Genomic DNA, 17,871 nt, shown 5'->3' on the forward strand with positions numbered 1-17,871 from the left:
TAAACCTGAACAACACTTCCCTCTTCAGGACACAAAGACAACACCTCGTAATACTTGTGTGACTTCTTATCCCCTTTAACTGTATGATCCACTCTGGTACGAATGTTTTTGTTACTTGAAATGTATACCCCCCCCAAAAAAAAGTTTGAGGAAAAAAACATGAACCTGTAAATCACTGCCCTTTTCAGGACACAAAAAAATCCTACACACCCAAGTAACAAAGAACTTAAAGGAAGTTTTATTTAGGCCTACTATTACCAACTTCTGTCAAACAAAACTCCTGATGGAACAGGAGGGATAAAAGAGAAAGAGAGAAACAAAATGGGAAAAAAAGAATAACGGACCGGTAACAGTTCTTGCCTGTAGTTCTCATTTCCACTCTGTCCTTTATCGCACCATCAATGCCATAGTTCATATTTTGTCCCAAGGTTAGATGAATAAATAGGTAAATCAATGTTCAGTAATCCAGTACTCTCAGAAATGTAACAAAGACGTTACTTGACGCATCTACATCCACTACTATGGTAAAAAAAAAACATTTGATAAAACATGGACGGAAAACTGTAACAATTCGTAGTGAACTACAATGTGTGTACAGGTTTCTCCTTTTTTTGTTGCTCTGGAATATTTTTGACAGGTGTTATCCAATAGCTCTATAGACAGATTGTTGAGCAAGTGACATGTTTTCTTTTGTTTTAATGGTTTTCATTGTCAGAGAAGACCCCTGCAAGCACTTTCATGTCCTACTCCATCCAGGCTTTTCATTAATATCACTTGTAGAGTGAATCTTAATCTGTAAAATGGCCAAAATGTACAACCTCTTTTCAAGACAATGTACATTCCACATTGTGGAAAAATAGTGAAGACATCAAAACGATGAAATAACACATATGGAATCATGTAGTAACTGAAATTCTTCAAAGTAGCCACCCTTTGCCTTGATGTCAGCTTTGTCACAATCTTGGCATTCTCTCAACCAGCTTCATGAGGTAGTCACCTGGAATGCATTTCAATTAACAGGTGTGCCTTAAAAGTTATTGCATTTGAGACAATCAGTTGTGTTGTGACAAGTTAGGGATGGTATACAGAAGATAGCCCTACATGGTAAAATACGAAGTTCATATTATTACAAGAACAGCTCAAAGCAAAGAGAAACGACAGTCCATCATTAATTAGACATGGAGGTCAGTCAATTCGCAAAATTTCAAGAACTTTGAACGTTTCTTTAAGTGCAGTCGCAAAAACCATCAAGCGCTATGATGAAACTGGCTCTCATGAGGACCACCACAGGAAAGGAAGACCCAGAGTTACCTCTGCTGCAGAGGATAAGTTCATTAGGGTTACCAGCCTCAGAAATCAGCAAATAACTACACCTCAGATTGCAGCCAAATAAATGCTTTACAGAGTTCAAGTAACAGACATCTCAACATCCACTATTCATGGTCAAATTGCTGCAAAGAAACCACTACTAAAGAACACCAATAAGAAGAGACTTGCTTGGGCCAAGAAACACAAACAATGGGCATTAGACCAGTGGAAATCTGTCCTTTGGTCTAAATTTGAGATTTTTGGTTCCAGCTGCCGTGTCTTTGTGAGACGCAGAATAGGTCAACGGATGATCTCTGCATGTGTGGTTCCCACCGTGAAGCATGGCGTGGTGGTGCTTTGCTGGTGACACTGACAGTGATTTATTTAGAATTCAAGGCACACTTAACCAGCATGGTTACCGCAGTGATACGCCATCCCATCTGGTTTGCTCTCAGTGGGACTATCATTTGTTTTTCAACAGGACAATGACCCAACACACCTCCAGGTTGTGTAAGAGCTATTTGACCAAGAAGGAGTGATAGAGTGTTGCATCAGATGACCTGGCCTCCACAATCACCCGACCTCAACCCAATTGAGATGGTTTGGAATGAGTTGGACCGCAGAGTGAAGGAAAAGCAGCCAACAAGTCATCAGCATATGTTGGAACTCCTTCAAAACTGTTGGAAAAGCATTCCAGGCGAAGCTGGTTGAGAGAATGCCAAGACTGCGCAAAGCTGTCATCAAGGCAAAGGGTGGATACTTATATTTTCATTTGTTTAACACTTTTTTGTTACATGATTCCATATGTGTAATTTCATAGTTTGTCTTCCCTATTATTTTACAATGTAGAAAATAGTAAACAAAGATAAACCCTTGAATGAGTAGGTGTGTCCAAACTTCTGACTGGTACTGTATATTATGACATGGAACATTGAACATTTAACCATGATATCACATCTGCTAGGGACATGTCATGATGGGCCACTTAAAAAGACCAAAGATTTAGATTTAGAAAGATTTAGAAAGTTCTGACAGTGACAAGAAAAGCTCACATTTTCAACAACAAAAAGTATATCAATTTGTTTACATTTGATGTGTACAATCTTGGCTTTGGAATGTGACCCACGAGAAATAGACATTAAACCAATTATGTGTCCCAAATGGCACCCTCTTCCTTATATAGCGCACTACTTTTGACCAGTGCGCTAGGGAATACGGTGCCATTTCAGATGCAGACAGAGGTTTAACTGCATGTCTAGATATTATCCTTGTGATAGAAACACATTCAAACATCCTAAACTATTGAATACAGCAACCCCCCCAAAAAAATTCTCTCATGATTGTAGACCAAGGTAAACCCAATTGACGCCTACAAGAGGGAGTTGACCTCCACAGCCTGGGCCGTCTTCAGCACTGATCTGGAGTGTGAGTACGCCTCGAGTCACTCACCCCAACTCTACGGTACACCGTCTCCTGAACCTTCTCTTCTGTACATTCAACGACCTTAACTCTGGCCTTGTTTATTGACTTTAAACACCAAGGCAAAAAAATAAAAAAAGATTCAGATTTCTTGCTGTGAAACCATAAAAACAAAAACAATCACTTTGCGTTTTTCATCTGGCCAGGTCTTGCAAGCCCCTTGAAGGCGTGAAGCTTGCCGGCCCCGGTTAGCTCAAAGCTGTAGTCCATTGTGACGTAGGGAGGATCTCCCAGAATTCCTGTCTGTAACAGAAAGAGAATATGGACTAAGATGACGCAAGCATGAGTGACTGAACCAAAATACTTTGATAGGTAAAAGCTTACACCGATGGAGGAACAGGACAACAAATCAGTCCGAAAAAAAATTGAATAGTTTGGGGCAGTTTTATTATAGTTGATATTCAAGTGTGAAAGTCAAACAAAGACATTGAACAGAGGTTTAAGGAGCAGAGAGTATGTCGGTGGAGTGCTTAGTGTGTGGGAGGTATCATCTCGTCTTACCTGGCCTGTGAGGAGGGTGTTGGGCAGTGTGACAGCCCCCAGCAGAAGACAGTTGACCTGACGGAGGATGGAGGGAGCTACAGGTGTAACAAGGAAGTACAGGCCCCGTGCCATGTCCACACCTCGAAGGACACCTGCGGAACAGAGAGAAACACTACTTAATAGATTGCTCTCACCAGCTTGTCATCCATGTGGAGATGCCAAACTTTGTTATTGTTCTAGGTTTGATATACATGTATTACTGTTGTTACCACACATCAGAAGACTGAAAGAGAATGTGTTTATGGTTAATATTGTGTATATACGCGTACCAAAGCCCACACAGGGACAGACAGGGGTTTGGGAGAGCAGTACTGGGCTTCCCCTGCCTGATACCTTCTCATTCAGACAGCACAGCCCCACCAGACTGGCATTGGCAGTGTAGAGCACATGAGTTGGTGCCACCTCGCAGTGTGTCACACCCACAGCCACTGCTGAATGGGGAACCTGCAGGGAGAGGACAAGAGATGGACGTAGTGGCATTTGTTTTTATTGTTAAATGCTGACTTGAATCCTATGCTTATCATAAATAAACATGATTTGGCGCACGCACCCAGGCTGGCAGAACAGGACACTTCAGAATGGGTTGCATCAAAGCTTCAGATTGTGGCAACATTCTTCTTCAAAAAGTGATGATGATGATTTCTTACCTGGTAGGGGGTGAAGCAGTGTAGGGGTCTGACAGGGCCTGGTTCAGGGGACTGCAGCTGGCTGAAGTAGCCCAGCAGAGCCAGGTCACGCTGCTCGTTGCTGCGCTGGTGTCTCCTTTGGAAGAATAACACACACACAGCAGAGGAGAGAGAGAGGAAGTCAGAGAAGTAGGGCAGACGAAGGCTCAGCTTAATGGACAAGTGTTCCTGGCAAGAAGTGCAGGGTGAGTTTGTCTTTTCTCTACAAGTAAAGGGCAAGTATCATCCATCAGCAAAAAAATGTATATCCATGGCAACCAAGAAAGCTGTTGTGTTGTTAGGACTCTTACATTTCGCCCGGGCGCCCTGCTCCTTCAAACTCTGAGTGAATACGGAATAGAGTATAACTCCGCTGGGCAGGATGAGTTCCAGAGTTGTCCTCCCCCAAAGCTGACTGGACAGGAGGGTGTGTCTGCCAGCCGTGGGATGACCTCAGGAACTCAGGGGTGAGTTGGGGGCACATGACTTTATCCCCACTACTGAGCTGCACCACGTGAGAAATGGAGAAGAGGCGAATGATGTCCACCAACAACTGAAAGCCAAAACCTGAAGAAGCAGGCACATGTTTAAACGGCAGTATGAAAAACATTTGTAAATAATACAAGTATGAATTACTATGCATTATTTCTGTTAAAATGTGTGCTTGCTTTCCCCTGTAATTAAAGATTGGGCTATACATGAACATGGCATTTGAGACAAATTTTGCCCCCAGGTTGCCAAGAATACTGTGCTACTGACCTTTGACCCAACCCATGGTGTTGATGACGATGGGCGTCTCTCGGTTGTACAAGCGCCACAGGGACTTGAGGGACTCAAGATAGCGGTCCAGGTCTGTTTCACAGGACGACTGGCCATAGAAGATCATGTGCTCTGGGGCCCACTGGTGTGTAAAGGGGGGACCTGGAAACAACATGACAGACAGACCAGGCTTAGTTTGGATTAGTTAAGACCCCAAACGTTTATAGGACCTTTGAAAATATTGGGAAATACAGGTAGTTGCAGTGTATTTGCCATGTGTAAGGAAAACTCACTCACTGCACTAAAATGTATTGTACACATGATTGTAAAGGAAACAGTTACGATACATACCCAGCAGTGGCTCTCTGACAGTAGACAGGGAGAGACAACCTGAAGGAGTGAACTCTGTCTGGCCCAGGTCACACTCCAGGTATTCTACACTTGCAGTGCTGCACACACAGACACACAGGGAGGGTTATTGCTATAAGCATTTTATCACTGAAGAACCTTCCAACCAAACAAACATAAATCAACAACACACTACTCACTGGTTAAGTAAGGTATTGATGAGGTGACGGTTGAAGGTGGACTTTCCAACATTCTTAGCACCACATACAAGAATAACTGGACAGCCATCTAGCTCCTCTGTAGACGAAGAACAAAAACAGTCCATAGGTCATCAGGTTGAAATATCTCAGTCTCCATCATGTGGAATACAACAGAAACATGACATACTTGTCTATTGAAAAGAACTGAAGGGGGCCTGTTTGTCATGTTAAAGAGGGGCTGAACTCACTCATGTCACCTCACTTCTCCACATCCTCATTAAGAAATGCTAGAAGCAATGAGAGTTTGAAGTGGGTGTATTATGTTCTCTACTGTTGTGTGTCGTTTACTTGAAATATCCCAAACAGCCACCGTACATGTGACGAATGGCTTAGCAACCTGGGCCACATTCATGATTGCTTGGTCTACATGTCAGAGGTATGTTTTGTTCTATAGTACATATTTCTATTTGAACGTTCCCAAAGATTGTGTCCTGCTGAACGCGGCCTGGTGACACAGCATATGAACGTGATTGGTCAAGAATACCAAGCTCAGAGGATTTCCTGTTTTCTGTACCTTCTCTGGTATCAGTGTCTTTGATGACAGTTGTGTTTGTGATGCTAACGTTAGCTCACGAATGTGAGGATGTTTGAGTTGGAAAAAACCCAAGACCTTGATAAACACCAAGTCTCGTTCTTTCAACATAACATTGGCAACGATTTATGTATTGTTGTCTCATGTAAACAATCCCGAGGCGCTGCATGCTAATGGGTTTACTGTAGGTTGATTCTGCTGCTACAATTGGATAGAGCACACTTGGCGCAACCGGTTCGCCGTGCATGACAATACTCCCTAGGCATTACCATCCCGTGTTAGTGGGCAAGACTGGGCATGATTGAAATCAAAAAACAACTCTCAAATATCCAAGGACTTAGGAGTGTAATAGTTTCCCCTAAATGTCACAAATCTCCCTTTTGGAAGACAGTATACTTTTGGTTATAAAGTCAGTATTTACACTTTGTAGTCAATGTTGGCACTAGAATAAGTGTTTCTAAATAATACTGATGCCACGTAGATCTTTTTCAACCAAATAAGTCATTTTTTGGGGTTCATCTTTAAGATAGCAGGGCTGTGTGTGTGTTTACCTGCACATGCGTTAACCAGGCCGTTGAGAGCCTCCCTGTAGGTCTGTGACATAACCATGCCTCCGGCTGTTTTCCGCAGTGGGGTTATGCCAAGGCCAGAGAGCGGAGTGTCCAGCATAGCTGAACTGTCTCGGATGTCCCTCTATCATTCAAATAAATCAAATGTATTTATAAAGCTATTTTTACATCAGTAGTTGTCAAAACATGCTTTACAGTAACTCTACAAAGAAGAGGTCGGTACAATAAAAGTTTGTATGAAAAGGCCAGTAGTAACATGCTGTAGATAGATGACAACATAGGATTATCAGAGTCAACCCACCGAACTGAGTCCAAACAGCTCTTTGAGGTCTGGGAAACTGGTGAGGAACCGCGTCAGAGGGGTGTCCAGGGGCTCCAGCAGGATCACACAGGAGTCTGAATCTACTTCGCTCAACAACCTATTACGTGACTCTAAACAGAACACAGAAAATAAAGATTAAATGCTGCTTGTTTGTAAGGTTTCTTCAAACTCAAACCAACAATTTACTCCCTCAAGGGTGATCTAACTAGGCCTATAACTGGAAACAAATCACTCAAAGAAGGCAGCTGAGGATAGTGTCATGCAAATTATTTAAAGGGTGGATGGTCTCATTCAAAGGCTATCCTTACCTGTAGAGAGGTACTTGCGGACAATGGCTTTGGCCTCTAGACGGCCCGCTTTCTTGGTCTTGCTGGGGTTAGGGGAATCCCCCAGTGCTGTGACGGTGAGGGGGCAATGTGAGGAAGGGGAAAACAGTGGGTAGGACTGCTGACCCTCCTCAAGTGTGAAACCATGCACCTCCACCCGACCGTACAGACATGACAGAAGGCACTTCCCTCTAAAACACAGGGTCTGCAGGAGAAAGAGATCAGGGTGACTTAGAATAACTTTAATCCACACAGCATGGACAAAATTAATAATACCATTTATAAGAGACAAAACAGTAGCAGGAGGCATTAGTGAAAGCACACAGGAAGTAGCTTATAGCGGGGAGTGTAGTTGCCACTGAAAAGTAAAAAGTGTAGCTGAAAATACTGCGTAAGTACCTGACCCTGTTGCATGACCAGCACTGTGCGATTATGGATGTAGTCTCGCTCTGCACAGTGAACAAAAGCCTCCTCCTCTATCCTGCCAGGCGCAGCTTTGGCTGAGACACAACTCTCCTGGCCCTCCATACTCTCTCCACCACCATTTTGATGTAGAACAGACTTGGCAAAGGAGCTCCAGTCCTGGGACTCGTCTGAGTCACTGCCCTGCTCTGGTCCACCTGCTCCCCCGTTGGTCAGGTGACGAGTGGGGGTCCTCTCCGTGGCAGCCGGAGTCTTGACCTGTCTGAAGGACACAGCCTTGGCCGCCTTCTTCAGTCTCTTCAGGTTAGGCTTGTCCTTTCTAAGGTTAGATGCGTGGTGCTCGAGCTTGGCCATGGCTGTGCTTGGGCTGAGGTTTGAAGAGTCTGAGTTTTTGGGAATTCTTTTGGGCTTGAACCACTTGCCATTACATTGTTGCCTCTTGGACGTCTGCTTGGTTTTGGGGAGAGATTTGTGCGCTTTCATGGTTTCTTATGGCTTTCCCTTTGCAAGTAAGATGTAAGGTGGGGAACCCTGGAGAGAGAATTGTACAAATTGAACACGACTAATGCAATGGGCAAGCATCGATCTAGCTATCTGTACATACTATACTAGCAGGCAAGTTAAGATTGATTGTTGTTAGCTAGCGTTGGTGTAAATAGATAAAACGTTAGCTAGGTAAGTTATCTGTAGCTAACTAACCCAGCTCACCTAACTACTAGTAGTAACAAATTGAACTTCTCTTCGCTAAGGTGAATGAACACAGTTGCTGCCCAATACTACAATGATGTCAATATATCTCTGGTTAGCTAGCTAAGATAGCTTTTGTTACATTAGTTAGCTAGCCAAAAAACGTTACTGGTGTTGTATTGGAGAGCATATACCACGATCGGCAAGACGAAGGTTGGATACCAAACAGTACCCCCCCGTAGCTTCTCAAAAATATGCTTGGAGAACCTCTATAGCGAACGAATAAAAATCGTGTTGCTACAGTATACTGTTAGCTAGATAGCGTAGTGGTTTCACCATGTGAGCCAGCCAGACGCCATCCTGAGTAATAATTGGCCAACCGGTATCCCACAGCGACGGGTTACAGCGTTTGCTTCAAAGTTAGCAAGCTCATTTTGCAGTTACCTACCTTATATTAGTTACAAATACCTAAAATATGCATTTATTCAATTAACGCAACCTGGATACAAAATATTAACTGTAGCTCAGGCTAGACTGCCCAATTTTTTTTTTTTGGGGGGGGTGAGGTTATCGATAAAATAGGATGGACAGTAAATACCTTCACGGAGTTCACGCATGCTCAGTTGTTCGCGTAGCTAGCTGCTAGCGTAGACAGCTAACCATGCATCCACCAAAGAGAACATTAGCTCGAAATGTCATTATTTAGTCGATCCCCAAATAATGCAATTATATAACTACACAATCGTGTAATCTGAACGTGATGTTAACATGCTACCCACCATTCAATTTCAAAGCGTGTATTTATGGTTAGCTAGCTCGCTTGCATGATGCTAGCCTAACCGTCACATCCGGTCCCTACCGCCTGGCCTGGACGAGACATAACGCAATACATGTTCCTGATACGTTAGTCAAAATAACTGTTTATAAATTATATTAAATGCAATGCACCATTCCAACAACCGATAGCAGTGACACGATTGCCAGCATCCTGCAAAGGTAAACCGCGTCTCTGTTGTTTCTACTGGACAGATGAACGCTTAGGGAGCGTCTGTATAATGTCGGAAACGTCGAGGTGCGTAGCTAGTTAGGGGCCTACCTACTAAAAATGTCTGGGTAATACATTGTCTAATCTTAAACTAATTCTATTTATTTCAGTATTATTATCTCATATGTGTTGGCATATTTAGTACTACTCAACCCCTTCTGCAAATGTCCCATACCAGGTTTAAGTGAATATCTAGCTAATAATGCATCTGAAGTCTGGACTATGCATGACAAATGACTGATGATGCTGTAGTTAAGACTTAAGATTGCAAGAATACTAATAGCCTAATGATATTAATAGAAGTTACAGACAGTAGCCTATTTTCTATTAATTTCTTCAACTGTCATCTGTTTTCGGACTCTTTTTCAAGCAACTCCATGACACTGAATCCAGTGTCCCTTGAGAAGCAGCAATCTACTGTCAAGGGTGAGAGATGCTTACACAGGTGAGCAGCACCCATGCCCAACGGGTGTTGTCTTTTCTGAATGAGCAGAGGGGTCTTGGCTGGTTCTGTGATGCCAAGCTGACTGTAGGAGGAGATGGGAGGGCATACAATGCCCATCGCAACATCCTGGCCTGTTTTAGTAAGCTTTTCCAGGAATCTGAGCCAACCACTACCATGGTTAAGAAGGTCTCCCTCCCAAAGGAGTGCCCCACTGACGGCCTGGAACTACTTCTCGACTTTTTCTACACAGGGAAGTTGAAGCTTGACTCTCTGAATCTGGACAATGTGCAACAGGCTGCAGACAGCCTATGTGTACCAGATGCGCTCGCCCTCTGTCAGCAGTTCGCCACAGAAGGGACAGTCTCTCCAGAAGAACCTCAGTCTGCAGATCTTCTTGGTGAAGATGATGGCCTAATCTCACCTGTAACTTCTACTGAAACCAAGGTCCCCCTAAAAAGGGGGAGGCCCCCCCAAAAAAGAGGGAGGCCCAAAAAATCCCAAACCCCTAGTAGCGGCTTAAGTAAGAAGGATCCTCCAGAAGCAACCGCCACCACAACTCGCTCTGGGCGTAAGGTGAAGGTCTCCAGAAGGCTGCTTGGAGAGGGCCCCAGGCCGCAGCTCCTGCCCCAGGGGACCACCAGCAGGGGAACACCACAACTAGTTATCAGCCTCCCTCAGCCTACAGATACAACAGAGGTAGGCTAGAATACGTAACCTTATCCTAAAGTGTTAACGTAAGAATAGATTAGGAGGATATGTTCCTACAGATTTGTAGATTTTATACTAGAACTATAAAGTAGGCCAGGGATAGGCAACTAGATTTAGCCGCCGGACGGTTTTTGTCAGAGCAAATGGTCGGGGGGCCGGAACATATTTATAAGAATTTGTACACTGCAAATTGGCCACAACTATGCCCAAAAAGAGATTGTATTTGAAAAGAATTTCATACCTTATTTCTGTTAAGACACAATCATGTCTCTTTTTTTTTATTCATGGGAATACTTGGGAACAGATTTCCTAAATTAGATATATTTTTTAGCTGAATTCCTGGTGTTTTCCCCCAAAACCTTTTTTATAATAATAATTTACTAAAAACTTTGGCGGGGCCAAAGAAAATCACTCATAAACCGGTTTTGGCCCGCGGGCTGCCTGTTGCCGACCCCTGCAGTAGGCCTATACCTTACTGCAAGTGCTTAGGCTATAACTACAATATGATGGATAATGCATGAAATATTGTGTCTCCCAGTTACAGGTGGATGGGCCAGAAGATGTGATGAATGACAACAGAGATGATGATTCATTGTGTTTGTTTATTTCACAGGTAACAGACATGGTCACTGGCATTGTACCAGATGTTAGCTATAAAGCTAATTCTCATTTGCAGCCTCATGATGATGATGACGAGGATGATGGTTTGATGGAGGGGGTGGATGAGGACACTGATGAAGAGTATGTGCCCCATGCCCTACCGACTACCACCTCCAGCCCCCAAGGCAGACGTAAAGGACCAGGTAAAGCTGTCAATAAAGAGAACAGCGAGGAGGTGGCCAAGGGCTCCAAAAAGGGCTCTGTTCAGTGCCCCACCTGCAATAAGACCTTCCTCAGCAAATACTATCTCAAAGTACACAACAGGTATGCATCTCACTGCTATCACGTTGCATTGACTTTGCATTGATTCTGTCTTTATTATACAATCTTTTGTTTTTAAAGGTTGGTCCTGTTGAGATAAAAATATCTTGCAAGAGAGACCTGAATAATGAAAAAGACTGGTATTATTGAGTGACTGGTGTTGGTGTGTTATTTATGTTCTTCCACTGTTCACCAGGCGTCATACGGGTGAGAAGCCCTTTGCATGCTCTAAGTGTGGGAAGAGGTACTACAGGAAGGAGAATCTGATGGACCACCAGGCCCGGAACTGCAAATGTGGTGAAAAAGTAAAAGCGGTGAGTGATCAGCAGGACTAAAGTCATGTCCGCTAGTCATCAAAAGGAAGAAAAGTGAGCATAAAGGGGAGGGACTACCATGACTTGTCCAATAAGAAATGCTTATTTTTGTTTTCGGTTGTAAAACATTTTGACACTGTGTGCCCTAAATTATACAATACCTTACATTTTCCCTCATGCACTGTATGTGTGTATTCTTGTTGTTACTACAGGTGCACAACTGCCTTCAATGCCCCATGTCATTTGACAGAGTGGTGGATCTACGGCTACACACGGTCTCCCATACAGGGGAAATGCCCAATAAGGTCCAGCATCTACCACCTCACACCCTTGAACACGCCCACAGGACAGTAAACATCAGGGTTGGTGTCAAGTCTGAATTGAGTTGCGAATTGCTCTTTAATTCCAACCCAATTCTTGAATTTGTATTGGCCACACACCACAGGAAGCATCATTTGAATTGAATTTGAATTAAAGGAAGTAGAATTTTATTCAATGAAATTCTAATCATTTATTCTACACGTCACCATAGTAATGATTATTTTGACATCATGTACTGTATGTTTACCAATACCATGTAGCATAAGGTTGAAACATTTTCATTTGTAAAACTCATTCTCCTAAAACAATTGTAAATCATTACAGTGATTTGGAAATATTCTAAGATCAGGTTGTCTATAATAATTCATGAATTTGTTTTTAAATATATGAACAAAAATACATTTCCCAGATTACGTTAGATCAAACACTGCAATATGGAAGGGAACAATCTAACAACTCATGTCAAAGAAAAATAATCAAACTAATATTTAAAATGGTATGTGTATTCTTTGCATTAATTATGTGGCATATCCTTTTGATAAAACATTAGTCAAATGAATTAGAGTCATGTTTCACATCTCAGTTGAATTAGTTTGAATTGCTTTGAATAAAATTATACTTCCCCCAGTTCAAATTCAATTCAAATTCTGCTTCCTTTGGGGTGTGGCCAATTTAAAATGAATTGTTTGAATTGAATTAATATATTCCAAATTGACCCCAACCCTGGTGAACGCGTCATTAATTTACATTTGAAGACTTCTCTCTCTAGTGTGCTTTGTATCAAACGCATATTGACATATTATCGCTTGATCTTGTATCTATTTCAGTGTACGTCATGCTCGGAACAGTTTATGCGTAAAAAAGATTTGAGAAATCATGAAATCAAAATCCACGGTGCACCCAAACCACATGCAGTAAGTCTTCTCTCTTTCATTTGCGTTAATTGGTCGGCCTTTTCCTCTATTCAAACCTTTTTTGCTTCTGCATTGTCGTCTAACCTGTGATTTTAATATTTCCCACAGTGCTCTCTGTGCAGCAAAGCCTACCTGTCTAAAACGGAGGTGCGTCTGCATGAGGCTTCCAAGCATCGAGGCGAGAAGCTCTTTGTGTGTGAAGAGTGTGGCCATCGAGCCTCCAGCCGAAACGGCCTGCAGATGCACATCAAAGCCATTCACAGGTGGGGCCGAGACTGGGCATGGTAGTGGGTGAGGAGTTTGTTACCGTGGGGGAGCTAGACTGTTTGACTTAACCGATATAGCCTACTGTCGTATAATGTGAAGTAATGTATCAAATAATGTGATGTCCCTGTTTGTTTGTCTCACTTTCTCAGAAATGAGCGTCCATTTGTGTGTGAGTACTGCAACCATGCGTTTACCCAGAAGGCCAACCTCAACATGCACCTGCGCGTTCACACTGGAGAGAAGCCCTATCAGTGCCACCTCTGTGGGAAGACCTTCCGGACACAGGGTAAGAACTGCCGTCCTCTCTCTAGGCCCTGCAGATACCATAGCAGGACACACCCATTTCTAACAACGAACATAGTTGCACAGGTCCTACAGTATGATTTAGTCTCATAGTTATCATTTAGCTAGACTAAAACACACTCTGTCTCTCAGACTAACCCATAAACTCTCACATTAACATCCAGTGAGCTCTCACACTGCCTATTCCAACGCTTAAACATTGTGCTTGTGCCGATGCCTATGTGTGTGTTTGTATGTCATTCCAGCCAGTCTTGACAAGCACCATCGCACCCACACGGGAGAGCGGCCTTATAGCTGTGAGTTCTGTAACCAGCGCTTCACAGAGAAGGGCCCGATGCTCCGCCATGTCGCCAGCAAGCACCAGGACGACCGCCCTCACTGCTGTAAGATATGTGGCAAGACCTTCAAGGGTGAGAGAGGAACTGTCATGGTTGACAAGAGATTGTGGCATCACTGATGATACTACCTTTTCAGTTGAAATAATATTTTCTGTTATGTTTTAATCTAATCAGTAGATTTCTTCCTGAAAAGATTCAATCCTGACTTTAGTTGAACAAAATGCAGCAAAACACGTTTACTGTATGTTTTCTTATTGTCTTGTTTGTTAAATCCTCCAGCCATCGAGCAGCTCCGCGTCCATGTGCGTCGCCATCAGGGCATGAGGAAGTTTGAGTGCGAAAAGTGTGGCTACAAGTTCACCAGACAGGTAAGCCATGCATTTCCAGTGTGCTAGCTTGGTTCCTCAAATTTCCATGCATGTTTAATGCTCACCCAGCCACTGAGGGGACAAATGAAGCTGTATAAAATTTGAATTGAATACCGAAGTATCTCCTCTATTCCTCCAGGCCCACTTACGACGTCATATTCAGGTCCACAACCGTACAGAGAACTACAACCCGCGGGAGAGGAAGCTACGGAACCTGATAGTAAAGGATGAGGGTTCGCAGGAGGAGGATGAGACTAGCCCCTCACCAACACCACCCACTGAGAAGGGGACACCTGAGGGTCTGGCACCTGTCTCTGCACCCAGTGTCCCTCTTCCTGTCTTTGGACCTGGACTCAGCGTGTCTGGACCTGGAACTTTACCAGGAGCCAGTGACATCCTCAGGGTGATTATCCAGCCCCTGGTGGAGGAGGTGGTGTCCAGCCAAGGGCAGATGGTGGTGGGCTTTAACCAGGCTGTGGTGGGGCATGGGCCTGGCCAGTTGGAGGTAGGCTTAACCCAGAGCCAAGGTGTGGTAGGCCAAGGCCAGGTAGAGGTGGGCCTTACCCATGGCCAGGTCGGCTTTCCCCAGGTTGGGGTGGGACAGGGGCATGGCCAGGTGGAGGTGCTCTCCTCCCAGGGTTTGGGTGTGGTGGGGCATGGTTTCATTGTGACAGATGTGATGGACCAGACTCTCCTGGTGGCAGGAGACTACCCCATCCCTGAGACCACGGTGGATCTAGAGGACATACGGGAGGATCCTCCTGCTAAGAGCAAGGCCTGAGGCAACGTATTGTGACGTGGAATCTACTTGGGAAAATACATGGGATTTGAAAAAAGTAATTAACTGTTGTTTTGAGGGTGAAATTTCAACCACAGGATTATGTCATCATAGTAATCAAATTTCAACATAGTATAAAATCTGTTGAATTTGTACCTTTAAAACAACGTCAGATCTTCAACGTTATCTCCACTATCAGGAAAAATAAACAACAGGCTGGGCAGCACCTAGTGGAGAATCTATCTACAGCAGGGCTGACCAAACTGGGGCTTGTTTTAGTTTTTTTTTTTAAATGTATTTATTTTTTACAAAGTCAGTCGGGGTCTCAACTTACTGTTTAGAGATACCATAGTAGAATACAAAATGTGCAATTTCAATAGTTTTCTTCTTGTTATGTCAGTCACTGACAGTCAATCAATTAGCCCATGTCAGCTAACATTTTATAGATTGCTAGGTAAGTCAGTCTAGCCAGCTATCTAAATCTTGTTGTAATCATGGCCGAGTTACTGACCGGACACCCAAGGCATGTGCCCAGGGGCCCTGACCTCCAATGGGCCCCCATTGATTTTTGTTAGTCACTCTCACACAGATATCATAAGAACATGCAGGGAATTCACATAAAAATTGCTACATTTTCTCTCCATCCCATGGCAAAATGAGTAGAATTGCATTCAATTAGTTTTGCTTTCAATTAGTTTTAAAACTGCAAACTGTTCTTTCTGCCCCATGAAAAAATGTGTATAATTGCAGAAAGCCCTGATTTAAAACGGCAACATTTTCTCCACGCCCCAAGGAAAGTGTGTCGGATTGCAGGACGTTAACTTTAAAGTAGCACATTTTTCTCTCTGCCCACCAATAGAGGGGCCACTAAAAGGTTTTGCCTTTGAGATGGGTAAAAATCTTTCATGGGGCCCCCAAAATGCTAGGGCCCTGCACATTTGCAAGTTATTAGCGTTATGAACATAGAAAGTAATACATCTTTAATGCTGGCAATCAGAATGTGTTGTTTGGTGTCAAGTTATATGGCTACAATTTGGTTAATGTTTGAAATGTATGTATATGATTACAAAAAAGCAATTGTTTTAAGACCCTAAAAAGCGATTGTTTAAATTGTTATATTTCTAAATAAATTATGTCTATTTGTTCAGCCCACCATTCAGATTATACTTTGGCCCACCAAGCCCAAAAGTTTGAGGACTCCTGAACTACAGCTACCCTTTAGTCTCCCATCCAGGGTTTTAACCAAGCCTAGCGCTGCTTAGCTATGATATTTGTCACTATTACCAATGCGCTATCTAGAGAATGATTGTTGAGAGATCTAAATAGATTCACTGTTGCTATCGAAGTCATTCATTAATTTGTAGACAAACTGGAATTAATGCCAGACTAAGTCAACACAGATGGAACTAGCCAAGCAGAAGATAAATCTCCTTCAAATGTTGACATTTTGTGTTTTCAAACAAACACAATTCAATATTACTTTTCTAATACAGTAAATAGCCTAAATTTAAGGCCATTTTACAAACTAATGTAACATTCAAATTAGTAACACATCCATGGCCACATTTTGAGGTTACTGTAACTTTACATTTCTTCTTATGTAATCATATAAAGCATGCATTTTCAAGATACAGATAACTGCCAAACTAATGGAAACACTTGAGTAAATGAAGGTAAGTGTGCTTCCTGAGTTAATTAAGCAATTAATATGCCATCATGCTTAGAGTCATGTATAAAAATGCTGGGCAGGTTATTATTTTGGCTCCCATGGCTATGCCCCCACAGGATGACAATGGCACCATCCACAGGGCACGAGTGGTCACTGAACGGTTTGATGAGCATGAAAAATATGTAAACCATATACCATGGAGTGTCTCAGTCACCAGATCTCAACCCAATTGAACAATTTTGGGAGATTCTGGATCGGCACCTGAGAAAGTGGTTTCCACCACCATGAACAAAACACCAAATTATGGAATTTTCATGAAAGAATGGTGTCACATCCATCCAATAGAGTTCCAGCCACTTGTAGAATCTCTGCCACGGTGCATTGAAGCTGTTCTGGGTTGTGGTGTCCCAATGCCCTATTAAGACACTTTATGTTTGTGTTTATTTTGGCAGTTACCTGTACCATGCATAGGCCAGTGGGGATGTTCACAAGTGCTGTTATAATCTGCCAGAATCTTGAACAGCATTGATCACTTGCGCCATGTACTTTTAATGTCATCTCAACTGCAATCCAGGTCATTTGGTTCTGCTATTAGATGATAACCCAATCTGTTGTATAAATAAACAGAAAATCTGACATGTGCTTTTAAATGGTTGAAAGCATAGTGATGGATATTTGGGTGACAACTAAACCAAAAATCAGACATTGTTTTTCCATTGGAATTTGGTGGTGCTTGTAGATGGTTGAAAGCATAGTGATAACACATTGGAAATTCCAACTAACTTTAGACTGGGTGAATATAGGTCGTAATGTCATTGATCAACGTTATCAACTAATTATACAATTATCTGCGCTGAAATGACGTGGTGTGCCCGGCACAGTGGGTATTGCAGTAGCCATGTTTGTCTAAATGAATGGCACACTTGGAGAGTTGCGCTGTACAGAAGAACCTCACCCAGTGGAAGCCTCTACTCAGCCCAGTAGACTATGAAACCCCTCGAGACATTTCCCTACTCTGTGGACTTCATATTCATTTTGCCTGTGCATGGGGTCTGACAATGAACTACAACTTGTTTTAGGCTGCTTCCAGTCATCACTGGCCAGGCCATCATTGTAAATTAGAATTTGTTCTCGTCTCACCTTGATAAATAAAAGGTTACATTTAATACTTAAGTAATTTAAGGTTATGTATTAAGGTTTTTATTAAGTTCGTGTTTTTACACGTACATCAGTGATGAGACAAATCAAGCCAATAGGTC

At 42.9% G+C, this 17,871-nt stretch overlaps 2 protein-coding genes across 4 annotated transcripts; one reads left to right on the forward strand and one right to left on the reverse strand.

Moving 5' to 3' along the window:
- Positions 1-2,138: 2,138 nt before the first annotated feature.
- nol9 (nucleolar protein 9) lies at positions 2,139-8,775 on the reverse strand. Of its 3 annotated transcripts, none has more exons than XM_039010049.1 (13): positions 8,670-8,775; positions 7,511-8,065; positions 7,094-7,316; positions 6,765-6,895; positions 6,446-6,587; positions 5,303-5,399; positions 5,106-5,203; positions 4,755-4,916; positions 4,307-4,562; positions 3,978-4,092; positions 3,600-3,774; positions 3,289-3,422; positions 2,139-3,030 (listed from the first exon to the last, which is right to left on the reverse strand). In XM_039010049.1, exons 2-13 carry the CDS (start codon positions 8,015-8,017, stop codon positions 2,908-2,910), a joined length of 2,163 nt encoding a protein of 720 aa, XP_038865977.1. In that variant the 5' UTR covers positions 8,018-8,065; positions 8,670-8,775; the 3' UTR covers positions 2,139-2,907. The 3 variants fall into 3 exon arrangements, with proteins under 3 accessions (XP_038865977.1, XP_038865979.1, XP_038865978.1); XM_039010051.1 differs by lacking the exon at positions 8,670-8,775 and adding an exon at positions 8,416-8,565; XM_039010050.1 differs by lacking the exon at positions 8,670-8,775 and adding an exon at positions 8,243-8,565.
- Positions 8,776-9,008: 233 nt separating this feature from the next.
- zbtb48 (zinc finger and BTB domain containing 48) lies at positions 9,009-16,090 on the forward strand. Its single transcript, XM_039010613.1, has 10 exons — positions 9,009-10,407; positions 11,033-11,343; positions 11,537-11,654; positions 11,867-11,959; positions 12,803-12,889; positions 12,998-13,152; positions 13,306-13,442; positions 13,705-13,869; positions 14,077-14,165; positions 14,305-16,090. Exons 1-10 carry the CDS (start codon positions 9,700-9,702, stop codon positions 14,944-14,946), a joined length of 2,505 nt encoding a protein of 834 aa, XP_038866541.1. The 5' UTR covers positions 9,009-9,699; the 3' UTR covers positions 14,947-16,090.
- Positions 16,091-17,871: the final 1,781 nt, after the last annotated feature.

Source organism: Salvelinus namaycush, chromosome 16 (assembly GCF_016432855.1).
Source record: "Salvelinus namaycush isolate Seneca chromosome 16, SaNama_1.0, whole genome shotgun sequence".
In the NCBI taxonomy this organism is placed as follows: domain Eukaryota; kingdom Metazoa; phylum Chordata; class Actinopteri; order Salmoniformes; family Salmonidae; genus Salvelinus; species Salvelinus namaycush.